The following is a 13,490-nucleotide window of genomic DNA, read 5'->3' as shown; positions in this document are numbered from 1 at the left end:
AATAATAAATAATTGCAATAATTACTGAATTTATTAAATAATACTCAAAAAATTACGGTGTTAATTAGTCAAGGTTAGTGAGCGAAGTGAGCGTAGGTTAAGTTTGGTTAAATTATATTTATATAATAAATAAATATAAATAATCATTTATTAAAATTAATAAACAGACTGTTCATTTTCCACCGAAATCCGATTGACTACTTTGTTTTTAAATAAAGCTGTAGCTGCAGTGGCGTTAATACATAAGTACCCCAAAAAATATTTTCCTTGCTTGTATCAGTAACCACCTTTGCAATTGTACAATACTGGAGGTCACATAGTCAAACATCACCAATTGTCAGACCACATTTTACATACATCAGCCAAAATTGTCAGTCAGTCTGCTGTGTTTTATTCAGGATCAAGTTTTACTAACAAAGGCAGGTGGTCAGCTTTTTAATGGAGTTCATTGGGGCCCTTTTGCAGGGTAGTAGGAGGAGACCCTACTTTAAATTCAAAATGGCAGCTTCCAACTTGGCTCCATTTTGGAATAACTCCATTAAAAGATTTTCAATTGGTTCAAGTAACTTATTTGTATATTTACAATCACATCAGCAACATCAGTCGAGTGTTCCAGTTCCAGTTTCATAATCGAGATGAGATTGGAATAAATCAAATTTTCAATGATATGTCACCGTCATTTTAAAAAAAAATTTTCTTTCTTACATTTACACTAATGCAGATAATCTACTTCTTATTTCAAAGAGACTTAAGGACCACCAATATCATTTCTTTTTAACTTCTTTTCCTTTATTCCTTCATTTTCTCAGAGTGCACCCATTTTTCTTCTTCTATTCATTATATTATATAGTATTTATAATAATCAGAAGAAAACACTATACTAAATTATGTTTACTGGTTAACATTTTATTTGAATGGAATTTTATTAACCTAATAAACAAATTTTGAGTTACAAAATTTGATAAATTAAAATAAATAATTTATTTAAAGTTTGCTATTACAATCAAAAAATATTTATATTTTTTTTTCTCTCTTTTTTTAATTGTTACCTTATGGATTTTGTAACAGGCATAATGAAAATTAAAATAAATTTACTTATTTTAATAAATAAATTTTAATTTTATAAAACAAAATCTTTTTAGTTGTCTATTTGTTTAAGTACAGTTTTCATAATTTGAGAAAACTGATAATTTATGGAACAAGCTGCAAAATCATGAAAGGCATCTCAATCAACATACTGAAACCCATCTACAAACACTGGTTAAATAAACCCATTTCTTTCATAAAACTGAGAGTAATTCTGGAATTTCTGTAAAGAATAATGATTTAATAAAAATTAATATTGATACTTAATATTTAATAATATTTAATATTTAATATTGATTAAACCCTTCAACTTGTATGTAATTTTCATTTAAAACTACCTGTTTAATTACTAAAAAGGGAATAAATTTACAATTTTTACACAATCATATTGAATCAGCTACTACACTGGCCCCATGAATATTCTGCATTTACATGATAACCAATGGCAACACTAATTCACATGACATCTAATACCAGAAAGTTGGGTTCAAGAAATCATACTGTAAATAGGAAAGAAATCATTGTGTGAAGATGGGATCAATGGTGAATCCCACTTTTTTTTTTGTCTTCAGTCATTTGACTGGTTTGATGCAGCTCTCCAATATTCCCTTTCAAGTGCTAGTCGTTTCATTTCAGTATACCCTCTACATCCTACATCCCTAACAATTTGTTTTACATATTCCAAACGTGGCCTGCCTACACAATTTTTTCCTTCTACCTGTCCTTCTAATATTAAAGCGACTATTCCAGGATGCCTTAGTATGTGGCCTATAAGTCTGTCTCTTCTTTTAACTATATTTTTCCAAATGCTTCTTTCTTCATCTATTTGTCGCAATACCTCTTCATTTGTCACTTTATCCACCCATCTGATTTTTAACATTCTCCTATAGCACCACATTTCAAAAGCTTCTAATCTTTTCTTCTCAGATATTCCGATTGTCCAAGTTTCACTTCCATATAAAGCGACACTCCAAACATACACTTTCAAAAATCTTTTCCTGACATTTAAATTAATTTTTGATGTAAACAAATTATATTTCTTACTGAAGGCTCGTTTCGCTTGTGCTATTCGGCATTTTATATCGCTCCTGCTTCGTCCATCTTTAGTAATTCTACTTCCCAAATAACACTGCTGTGTTCTCCCACTACTGACTGCTATTTAGTTCAAAAGAAATTGTACTAGATCAGTATTTATCAAGCTGTAATCCAATCTTTTGGAATTTTTTTATGAAAAATCATCACATATTTTTTTAATAACCATGAACTGATTCATTTTGTAGACACAAAAATGGGGATTTTGAGGAGAATAAATAGTATTAAAAAAAATCTGGTATTATATTGTATACAAGATGTGTACTTTTTGATATCATTCTGTTTACATAAAATATATAAAAATGACTTATATTAAAAGTATTACAGAACATTTTGTAAAGTTTTAAAATGTTTTAAATGACTTATATTCTAGAATTATATTCTAGAGTGAATCCTTGTTTGGAAAAATTTATTACAGAAATGCTAGATAATTTGTTTAGCAACATACTTACACCAAAGAAACATATTAATATCCTTAAGGGAAGAAGAAAGAAATAACGAATAAAGAAACCGATTATCCATATAAAAGTTAAACGCCAGCTAATAAATTCATAATGATGATTAGTTCTTGTCAGTAAGTTCCATGACTGAAAAAAGAAATAAAAGCATCTATTATTATTATTAATAGTAAACAAAATTGCTTTTCAATAAAAAAAAAAGAAGAATTTCATCATTTAAATCTAAAAAAGAACACAATTTATAATCAAAAACAACACGGAACATTTCAAATTAAAAAGGTGACCACTGAGCTGATAATAAACCAAGAATTTATGCGATAAGTGTTAACAGTAAGTAATCATTAATTTAATTTACATTTTATTAAATTTAAATTTAATTTACATTTAAAAACATTAAATCATCTGTTTTTTAACTCTAATAAAAAAATTTATTTAAGGTTAAACTTTATTGATCATATCACTAAGTTTTTACATTCTTTATTTCTGCTAATTCAGGTATAATACTGGCTAATTCCACTTGATACGGTAAAATGCCTTTACTGCATCTATAAAAAATATGCTAACTCTATTTCTACATATTTCTCACTACAGTTCTTATTAGCCAAAGTCACATTCGTTCTGTCTTCTTTCCGCAATTCATCTTGTACTCTTGTTTTTTGTTCCATCTTGTACCATTTCTTACTTGTTTTTTGTTTAGAATTCACAAAAGTATCTTCACTAAATGCCAAATTCAACTAATTGTTCCACAATCTTGATCCTTCACTCCATCATGCTTTTTGGGACTGGAAGGATGGTTTTGTTTGAGAAATTTGGCCACATCCCATTGTTGTAGATCACAGCATACAATTTCAACATCTTTTGTAATACTTCTTCATTAAGACACTTAATCAATTATTAAATCTCATTTATCACTTCTATTGGCAATTTATCTACTCCCACATTTTTATTAAATCATAAGGTTACCTGTCAACGATATACAAATTAAACATATATAAATACACACAGCCTGCATAATGTTTTACTAACAATCCTAAGCTTTTTCAAGTGCTAATACACAATAAAACATTCTACAATACATTAGGTATCATATGAAATGGACTCATTGCTACTAATGGCAATGGATATCTAATTAAGTGGATAACTAATTAATGAAGTGAATGCTTCTGTAAAAGTATTAATAGAAAAGCATTTTATTAATTCTTTTCAGGAATTATTTATACTGTTTAATTGCTTAATTATGGTTGGTAACCTTCTGATCAATAATATTAACATACATGGTACTGGCACATACTGTCTGCATGTAGTTCAGTTTTATATTGCACATCTGTAATGAACCATAATATACTACCAATACAAACACCTTACAAAATACTATTTATCAATAATTAAACATTTTAGTTCCAGTCTGAAAGAAAAAAAAGTACATGTAAAGTCTTTACATTGAAATTATAGTAAATCATTTCACAATCGTATAAATATATTAAATACAACAAACACTCATGCACAAGGATTTTTAAACATGATTTGAAAAACAGATTTGTTTAGAATAATATAAACTATATTTACTCAAGAGGAGAGAAAAAATAACAAAATAAAAGATATCTAATTGGTTGCTGTACATTAACTGTATGCCACCAGTTATTTACCACTAGAAAGTATCTTAGACTGTGATTTATTATTGTTAACAATGACAACAGAAATGCTTTTCAATTAAGATAATAAATTAATTCCACATCATAATGTAAAAATGTTGTTAAGTAATATTGAAATAAGAGCTACCAATAACAATAAAAAGACGAAGCCAACTTTTAATATGGGTTTTCCATTTTTTAATAATAACTTAAAGTTCTTAATAATTTTACTTGAGTAAGAAAATGAAAATCTGCTACTACAATTACTATTATTTAAATTTCATAAATGTAAAATTAAAGTAATCTTTAGTTTATATTTAGTGATTAAGTGAACAACTTATGGCTATGAAATTGAATTCTGCAAAAAGAAGAAAGAAATAGCCAAAATCAAGAGGATTTTTGATGAGGGTTTGTGGTACTGCATCCTAAAGATATCCTGAACTAGTAATGAAAAATAGTAGAACTGTAAGAATATAAATTTATATTAATAAAATTTATTCATAAATGATGAAATTCTTGGGACATGATAAATTCATTTATCATGTCAATCATCCTGAACATCTATCTGGCTGAGAGAAGTCAAAAAGGAAGAGTAAGTAATGGTGACTTAGAACACAATTTCTGAGTAACGTGTAAGGAGGAGGAGCCTTTTTACTTCCAAATCAAGCAGCTGGGTCAAGAAAGAAAGTGTTTAGAAGTGATTTTGCTGTCCATTCTTGTAATTGAACAAAATAAGAGAAGAAACAATCCACTACACATTTCAAATACGTTCTACAATGTTACAATATGCTGAACTTAATTAAGTCATCCTCTTAGCAAACACAAATAAGTTGCAACAGACCTCCATTTATTATCTTTAACCATTCTGTAGATTTTTTTCCTTAATAGAATGAACTAAACTGCCATGTTTATTAAAGCAAATTTTCTTCTTCTTAGTGCTTATATAAAACATACATCACATGTTATGAAATATTTAGTGAAATAAAAAAACAGAACATGAAAACCATCATTACCTGCATAGTTGATTAACTTGTATAAACCTTAGAGACAGAGATAACTTGAACAATAGTTTTACTGTTAAGAATACTTATTTATTTAAATGTGTAGCAGCAATGAAATATAAAACATATTTCAGGAATTTATGTTTACAGGCTACCTAGAGTAAAAATAATACAAGATAGACTACAAACTGTAAACACAGCTTTTACAACATTTTTATTCATTAGCCGTTTGACGCATTTCTCTATTCATTTCCATTCTGTGCTAATTTTTAATCAATTCAAAGTATAACAAATTTGACAATATTAATTATTATCTGCTCTTTACATTTTAATATATATATAATATTTTTATGTTTACGGAAAACTCCCTCTTAATCTACCTCTTTTTCAACTCACAACTGACTTAAATGCCTGCCTTCCAAGTAATGACTTATTTCTGTCTACTGCAGCAGCAATCATTCTTTTGTCTTTGTTTAATTTAGGATATTTGCTTCCTGCCTTCCATGCTGTCTGATGAATCTTGTAAAAACAAGATTAATATTATTATAGGAGATTTTAATAACTAATAATACTAGTTCGTAACTTACTTATATTTGTAATTGGAAATTCCTTAAAAAAATCCATTCAAGATTACTGCATACAATCTATAAGATTACAAGTCCAATCTACATGGTGTACATTAAGAAATCAACAAAGGGCACCCATAAGCAGGCCAATTTTGAAGAAAAAGGCAGTGATGCTGTTTCATTAAAAATTTCAAAATAGACATTAATTTTCTGCAAGCGATAGCTGGCAAACCTGCTGGAAAAATACATTGTATTTATTTTTTGACAGTCTGTGGGGAAAAAATATCTGCTGATTCAGTTGCAGGTAAGTTTGCAAACTCAAGGATTTAACTGAGAAAGAAAACTTACACTCAGAAGAAGCTTACAATGTACATGAAACCAGACTGAATTTTTAAAGCTCACCAGTTAAAACATCTGCCGCTGGTCATAATAATCAGCTTCAGGATTTAAATTCAAGAAGGAGAGGATCACAGTTATGTTGTGTTCTAATCCTCTGGAATTTATACTTATTGTTATTGCAAGTCTCAGAAACCTGAGTGAGCATTCAAGAATATGAATATTTCATTACTTCCAGTCACAGAGATCAAAAGTCTAAATGGATGAATATATTCTTAAGGATTGGTTTACCAATGAATTCTTTCTAATGAAAGAACATTTTAAAAACCTAAAAAATACCAATTAAGGCCATTTTAGCGTTAATGCCCCTACCCATTCTGAAGGACTTAAGGAATGTAGAATAAAAATTCTTTTTCCACCATATGTGATTAGTATCATCTAGCCAATGGACCAAGGAGTCATCGAATGCTAAAAAGACGCTATAAGAAGCTGCTTTCAGAAATCATGTATAAAATGGAATTGAAAGGCAGAGGAATTCTTTATATTTAAAAATTATTAACATAAAAGATACATGGTAGCCAAACTTTTAAAAAGTACCACAGCTTCCAAAAATTATAAAATCCTGGAAAAAAGCACGGCTTGGCATTGAAAAAGTTATAGATATCAATGCAAGTGATAATAATCGCTTGGCAGACAACAAAATTCCACAAGAATCTGAGCCAGATGATAATGTAACCTTAATGATTTATGAAAACTCCCCAACACCAATAAGTTTCAAATGCAAGTGATGTTCAAGAATGAATTATTGTGAAGAGGTGATGATAAGCATAAAAATTAAACTTTAATTAATGAAGAAATCGTTCAGGCCAATATCAATGAAAGTAAAGAGGAAAAAGAAATCAAAGATGAGAAAATAAAGACATAAGTAGTACTATAGAGAGGAGAGGGCTAGAGTTAGCTATGTCAAACAGCATCTCTACATCAAATAGTGAAAGAGTCACAGCCACTGGTGTGATGTTCATTAAAAAAAAAAAAGGTGTGTTATGCATTTAACCATAATTTGATATGAAAAAAAAATTTGATTGGTAATTCAAATTACAATCAAATATGAGAAACATAAGTAAATGAGAGGTTTTATGAACTGGAGATTTCAATTGTGAAAATATTAAATATTTTCTAATGGTATTTTTTCATGTTTTATTATAAATGCATTTTAAGTTTGTTCATAATAATAAGGTACTAATTAATCATAATCTATCAGTTTTGTTTTGTTTTTAATCAATAATAGATTTGTGAATGTGATATGATAATATTATTATTTTGTTCAAATATTTTCTACAATATTTTGTAGAAGATGGAATAAATGAAAATTGGAACTTCTTATCTGGGCAAATAATAATTATTACTGTTGTCCTTTTTTAACTCATGGACAGATATTGTATAGCATATAGATCTTAAAAAAAAAATTCAAGCCTGTTTTATGTTAACCGCCTTTTTGTTATCCAAAAAGGGACCTAGTCCTACAGAGGCCAGTTAAGAGGAAGTCAAAAGTCTACTGCTCTATAGATTTAGGTATTAAACGTTGCTATTTTATGATTTCCAGTTTGAAAAGAGTCATGATGAATTATAAGTATCATGTTTAATATGTTTCCTATATATATCAATATCAAATTTATTATTGTAATTTTTATATCTAAAAAATTTATACTATTGTTGTTTTCTTGACTTAAGGTAAATTCAATGTTATTATCTAAAGAATTCATTTTTTTTTATTATTTTCTTTTCTTCATCACAAAACAATCGAAAAAATTAATTCTTTAGATAACAACATTGAATTTACCTTAAGTCAAGAAAACAACAGTAGTATAAATTTTTTGGATATAAAAATTACAACAATAACAAATTTGATATCAATATATACAGGAAACCTATTAAACAGGACTATAATTCATCATGACTCTTTTCATCCTTGGAATCATAAAATAGTAACATTTAATACTTGAATCTATCTATAGAGCAATAAAATATCTAAAACACAATAACATAAATTTAAACAATATTAAATATATATTAAATAATATTATTAATATTAAATATATCGCTACAATTAATGGATATAATGAAAATTTAATAAATAAATTATATACTAAAATAAAAAATAAAATATACAAAAAAGATAAATAAAGCTAAAAAATAATTATACGAAAATAAATATGTTAAAATCGAATATAATATAAATTATAGAAAATTCAATAAAATTTTTAAATCATTCGGATTAAAAATACTTATGTAACTAATAACACAATAAACTGCATAAATAATAGAAATCTTCAAAAACAATAATAAATTTAATCTAGACAAACAGGGTGTATACAGTTTGGGATGTGCAAGCTGCAATTTGAATACGTCGGTATGACAAATTGTTCCCTCTCAATCAGAATTAAAGAACACATAAATTGTATAAACAAACTATATATAAAATCTAATTTTGCCAAACACATCCTGCATAATTATGATTCATAACAACTTATTACTTATGACAACTTATGACTACCAACTTTATTAATATCTTTGATTACTCTAATATATATAAAACAAATATTTTAGAAAAATTCCATACATACTAAAATAACAACAAACTGATAAACGAGCAAACCAAGTTTGAAAATGATATTTTATTTAAGCAAATTTTAGACTATAATTATTAATTATGTTGGCCAAACTGATTTCCTTATAATAAACATAATAATTGTGACTACCACACTGACAAGATGCATTATGTATGACTTGATTTTAGTAACTGATGATTAATTGTGATATTTATGCAAATATTCTTATTTTTTAATTATTTAATTCTTTTAATATGTGAAGTAATATTATTATACGTATGATTAGTTCTGATACGTCCCTAAAGATGGAAATAATTTTATGAAAGTGCTAGGATGTAAATTTATAAAAATATTTGTTGGTAAGCAGATTTATAAAAAAAAAAAACAGTAAAGCATCAGTTGCCATAGACTTTCATATAACTGAAACTCAGATAATCAAGATTTCACTGTATCAAGCTGTAGTAAATTATTATGATGATTGATTATCATGTTTAAAATTATTAAACTTAAACAACAACAATGGTCAAAGAACAAGAAGCATTAATAATAAACAAATTGTTATCAATTTAGTTTTTATTTACTTATACATTTTTTCAACTCACTTTCAACTGTTCTGCTTCAAATCTAGATGTTACTTGATCTTCTATAATAGCTTCAACACCAGTTTTAACAAAATCTAAGCAATCAGCTAGCTGAAACTCCCTTTTTAAAGTTTCAAATGATGGCCTTCTAGACAAAGAACGTTTCCCCTAAAAAAAAGGAAAAAAAAAATAAAATGTGTATTTAAAATGTTGGTATTTATAAAATAATTAAGATTATTCAACAAATATTTAGTTTGAATGGCCAAATGCAATGTTACCTCTCCTTTATAAGGCATGTAACTTGGATAATAATGTAAGGCCAATAAGGTAAGAAGGAAAATCTATGTGTTTATAAATATTAGTGCTTTATAGATGTGTCCAAAGATATTACACAACATACCAGAAGGCTATTGCAGTAGATGCAAATAGATAACTCAATAATGAGACAGTATAAAAGTGTAAGACATAAATTAAAACAAAAATTCCTAGGATAGATTGAGCTAACATAATGTTTTGCTGATGAAATTAACTGTCATTGTTTGATGTTCTGCATAGTCTATATGTAACTATAGTCTATATTGTATTGTACCTGCGTGATTGGCTAGGAATAAAGCCCCTGGATATGTATCATGGTGGAGCTTCTTGTTCGCACATTGCTAGTGATTCTTGGTCCCCTTACTAGTATTTTTAATAGGATGTAATTGCTGGATATTTCCCAGCAAGTTGGAAATGTGGTGAATTAAAACTGCTCTTCAAAGGTGGCAACAAGGGCCCAACTGTGAGTTCTTCTTACCGGCCAATTGAAAAGAGCAGATTAACTTCTAATCATCTGTTAATGGATGACCAATATGGTTTTTGCTCTGGCAAGGGCACAGAGGATGCTGAACTCCTATATATAGGGTGATGAATATAGCTTTGACAGTGAGCGCAGGTATGTTCTTGGCATGTTTTTGAACCATGTCCTCTGTTTGTCCCCAGTGCAAGGCTGAACATACCAGAGTTGTTAGGGAAGTTGAGAGAGTAAATGTCTTTCTGGATCTGAGGGTCAATTGGAAGACTGGCAGAGAGTGGTAAAAAAAAAATCCTTTTTTTTCTCACACTGCGCAGATTAGCTGAGGAGATCTGAGTAGAGTAGTACCCTGGGTGGTTATGGTTCCGCTTGGACAATTGATTGGCCAGAGGTAGGTGCATTAGCAGCAAGCATTGGTTATTTTCAATACTCAAAGTAATTGAATTAACTAAGTATGTAAACTAACAGCATCGTTGTCGGTGGGGTGGTGTCTGCACTACTGAAAGGTATATCCCTGCTGCCAAGAGGTGTGGGCACTCTCTTGCCAAGGGCGGTCTGATTGAATGTGATGAAAGTAAATGTCATGCGGGACTGTGATGGAGCTAAAGAGGAGCAAGAGGTCTATCCTCAACTCCCTGGTAGACCAGATCAGAGTCAGTTTAGTTGAAATTGGAGTCTTTCAAGTTGATCAGTTGCGCTCAAATTAAGGGAACTAGGTCTAAATTACTGTGGTTGTGATCAACACATTTTGTGGTATGCTTTAGTGCTTAATTAAACTCATTCATTACCGATGTACAAGACATTTACAGTAACTTATTGTTAGATTAAAGTATTGAACTAGGTGCGGGGTTTATGCTTCTGCGAACTCTGTTAGCTAGTTCAGAGGGAAATGACGTAGGACAGAAGAGAAAGATGCCTGAAAGAAGCCTACAGTGAAGGCAAAGGCCGAGTTGAAATTCACTAATGTAAATGTCTACTGAGGCATTTACATTGATGGCATCCTACTGAGGCCTGGCTGATGACTGTAGATGTAATCAGTTAGAGGGTCAGAAAACAACTTCCACTAAAGCCCATCAGGACTAGGAACAGGGGGAGTGTGACGACTGGAATCACCACAAGGTTGATATTATCTGCTTGATACAAGGAGTATTGTATCTCAATTCAAGGAGCACTTTCAATATGCTGCCAAAAAAGCTTGTTCAGCTTTCTTCGATGTTTGGAGAGCAGTTCACCCTGATTGGTGGCTTAATTTCAGAACCATATGTGATCTACATAAGGGTGAATGCAAAGCTACAATGCTGTATGTATCTGGGCACATTGAATAAGGTACAAATGTTATAGGAATATTGTGTTGAGAGTCTAACATCTCCTCCTATTATTATCTGTAATTGGTGCCTGTAGGACTTTATCTCAAAAGGCAGTCCTTGTTATTTCTGGTATTAAGCCCATTGTGTCCTTGTGACTGAGCACAATTACGTTATGATACTAAGGTAGGCAAACTTACCTTTGGGTGCATAAAAGAAATAGACCAAGGTTTCCATTTGGTCATTATTTTCCCTGATGTGAGCAGTATGAGGTAGTTAAATGATTTCCTCCAATCAGTATATTGCACAGTTTCTTTCTGGGCACAGTGCTTTTCGAGAGAGGTTAGCCAGATTTGGTTTGATTATAGGCTTATGTCTGGAGCATAGGTTCATTGATGAAGTTAGCCTTGTCTTATATATCTGCCCCTTTTAAGGCTATCCCTATCCTTATTTATGGCTGGACATCAGCCAATTAAAGCTCCAGGCGCTTTAATATTGGTGGACAGGTACTTTCTGGCATTCAGCAACCTAGGTATGGCAACAAATTGCTGTCTTGACGTGATAATTTAATTTAACGAATGTAATATATATTTTGGTAGTAAATGGGGTGCGCCTACCCATTTTAGAATATATGACACGTGAGCGGTGGGACACAAAGCAAGTGGTGTGTGACACTATGCTTAGTTTGCTCTCGCAATTAGCTTAGTGCTAAGAGCTAGTTAGAACACTGGTCGCTAAACTGATTTGAGGCTCATAGCCATTTGTGGTACAGGCATTCAGTCTTATGCTTTACAGCGACTGAATGGGGTAGTGGCGGGAGAAATGCCATGCAAATCAAATATGTCTGCCCCAGGTACGAAGCTGAGCATACCAAAGTAGCTAGAGAGCATGGAAGTATCAATTCTGGTTTTTATCTGCAAGTTAACTGGAAAAATAAAAGGAATGGAAGTGGATATTGGCTTCCTTAGATTCTTAGCCCTGCAAAGGATGACTGAGAGGTCTGATGCTGCTATAGATGCATAGTTAGAATAGCAACCAGCATGGCACGGTCTGCCACGGTGATTACTTCGCATAGATAAACATTTTTGCAAGCCCCAGACAGCTGATATATTTGCTATTAGAATGAAATGGATGTGTGGAGAACTCTGTGATGGAGCTGTGGTGTGGGAGGGTTTAAGCATTGACCTTGCTTCCAAAAGCAGACTAGAGTAGAGAGATAGGGTGTTTTCGTTAAGAGGCTTATTGAAATTGTAAATCTGTTTCTTGATTTTTAAGTAAATCAAGAGGACTTTGGGTAAATTGAATTGTAGGATATAATTGTCGTTGTTGATCACAACGACAATTTTGTTTTGTTGGTATGAGGGTAGTTTTTTAGTGTTTAAAGACTCAATCAAGTAATGATCTGAGTGCACAGTTAATAAAGTTAGATATTGGAATAGTTTTTGTGTGAAAGCTTTGGTGTTGGAGGAAGGTGTGGGGTTTGCACTTCCATGAATCGGTTAATTTAAGAATTGAGGGTTGTAAGTTATGGCAGGAGGTCGTGGTTGGAAGAAGCCATACAAAGGTAGGTTTTGTAAATACACTGATGAAAATGTCTGCTGAGACATTTGCATCGGTGGCATCCTGACAGCAGCCAAACTGATGACTGTTTTGTTTTATCAAGTTTAGAGGGTCTAAAAGATAACCTCAGTAAAGTGCTAGGAATGGAGGGGGTGGTGTAGTGACTGGGATCACCACAAGGTATGTGTGTTCCCCTACAACGGTCAGGATGTATCATCACAAGGTTTCTCATCATAAACATCCTTTCAATCACAAGAACCTTTTCATTAACCTACCACAAGGAGGGACAATGTATAATTTGAATCTGTAGCAAAAAAAGATTGTGCATAGACTACATAGCAGGACACAATAGGGGCTATAGCCCTAATACTCAATGTATAAGACACGCATACGTGTCACACACATGTGTGAAAACATATATGAAAAGGACACATGCACATGCACGCACACACACAAAACTGAAAGAAAAAAAGAAA

General features: G+C 30.9%; 1 protein-coding gene across 2 annotated transcripts in view; it reads right to left on the bottom strand.

Annotated features, from left to right (window-relative positions):
* The window catches only part of Gpat4 (Glycerol-3-phosphate acyltransferase 4), a 124,574-nt gene that overhangs the window by 27,842 nt on the left and 83,242 nt on the right, over positions 1-13,490 (bottom strand). For both annotated transcript variants that reach the window (XM_075365964.1, XM_075365965.1), the window contains 2 exons: positions 9,382-9,528; positions 2,631-2,765 (listed from right to left, as the gene is read on the bottom strand). In XM_075365964.1, coding sequence (XP_075222079.1) covers positions 2,631-2,765; positions 9,382-9,528 — 282 coding nt within the window. The remainder of the gene's footprint in view (positions 1-2,630; positions 2,766-9,381; positions 9,529-13,490) is intronic.

Source organism: Lycorma delicatula, chromosome 5 (genome assembly GCF_047948215.1).
Source record: "Lycorma delicatula isolate Av1 chromosome 5, ASM4794821v1, whole genome shotgun sequence".
NCBI classification, from domain to species: domain Eukaryota; kingdom Metazoa; phylum Arthropoda; class Insecta; order Hemiptera; family Fulgoridae; genus Lycorma; species Lycorma delicatula.
This window is presented reverse-complemented; position numbering and strand designations above follow the sequence as displayed.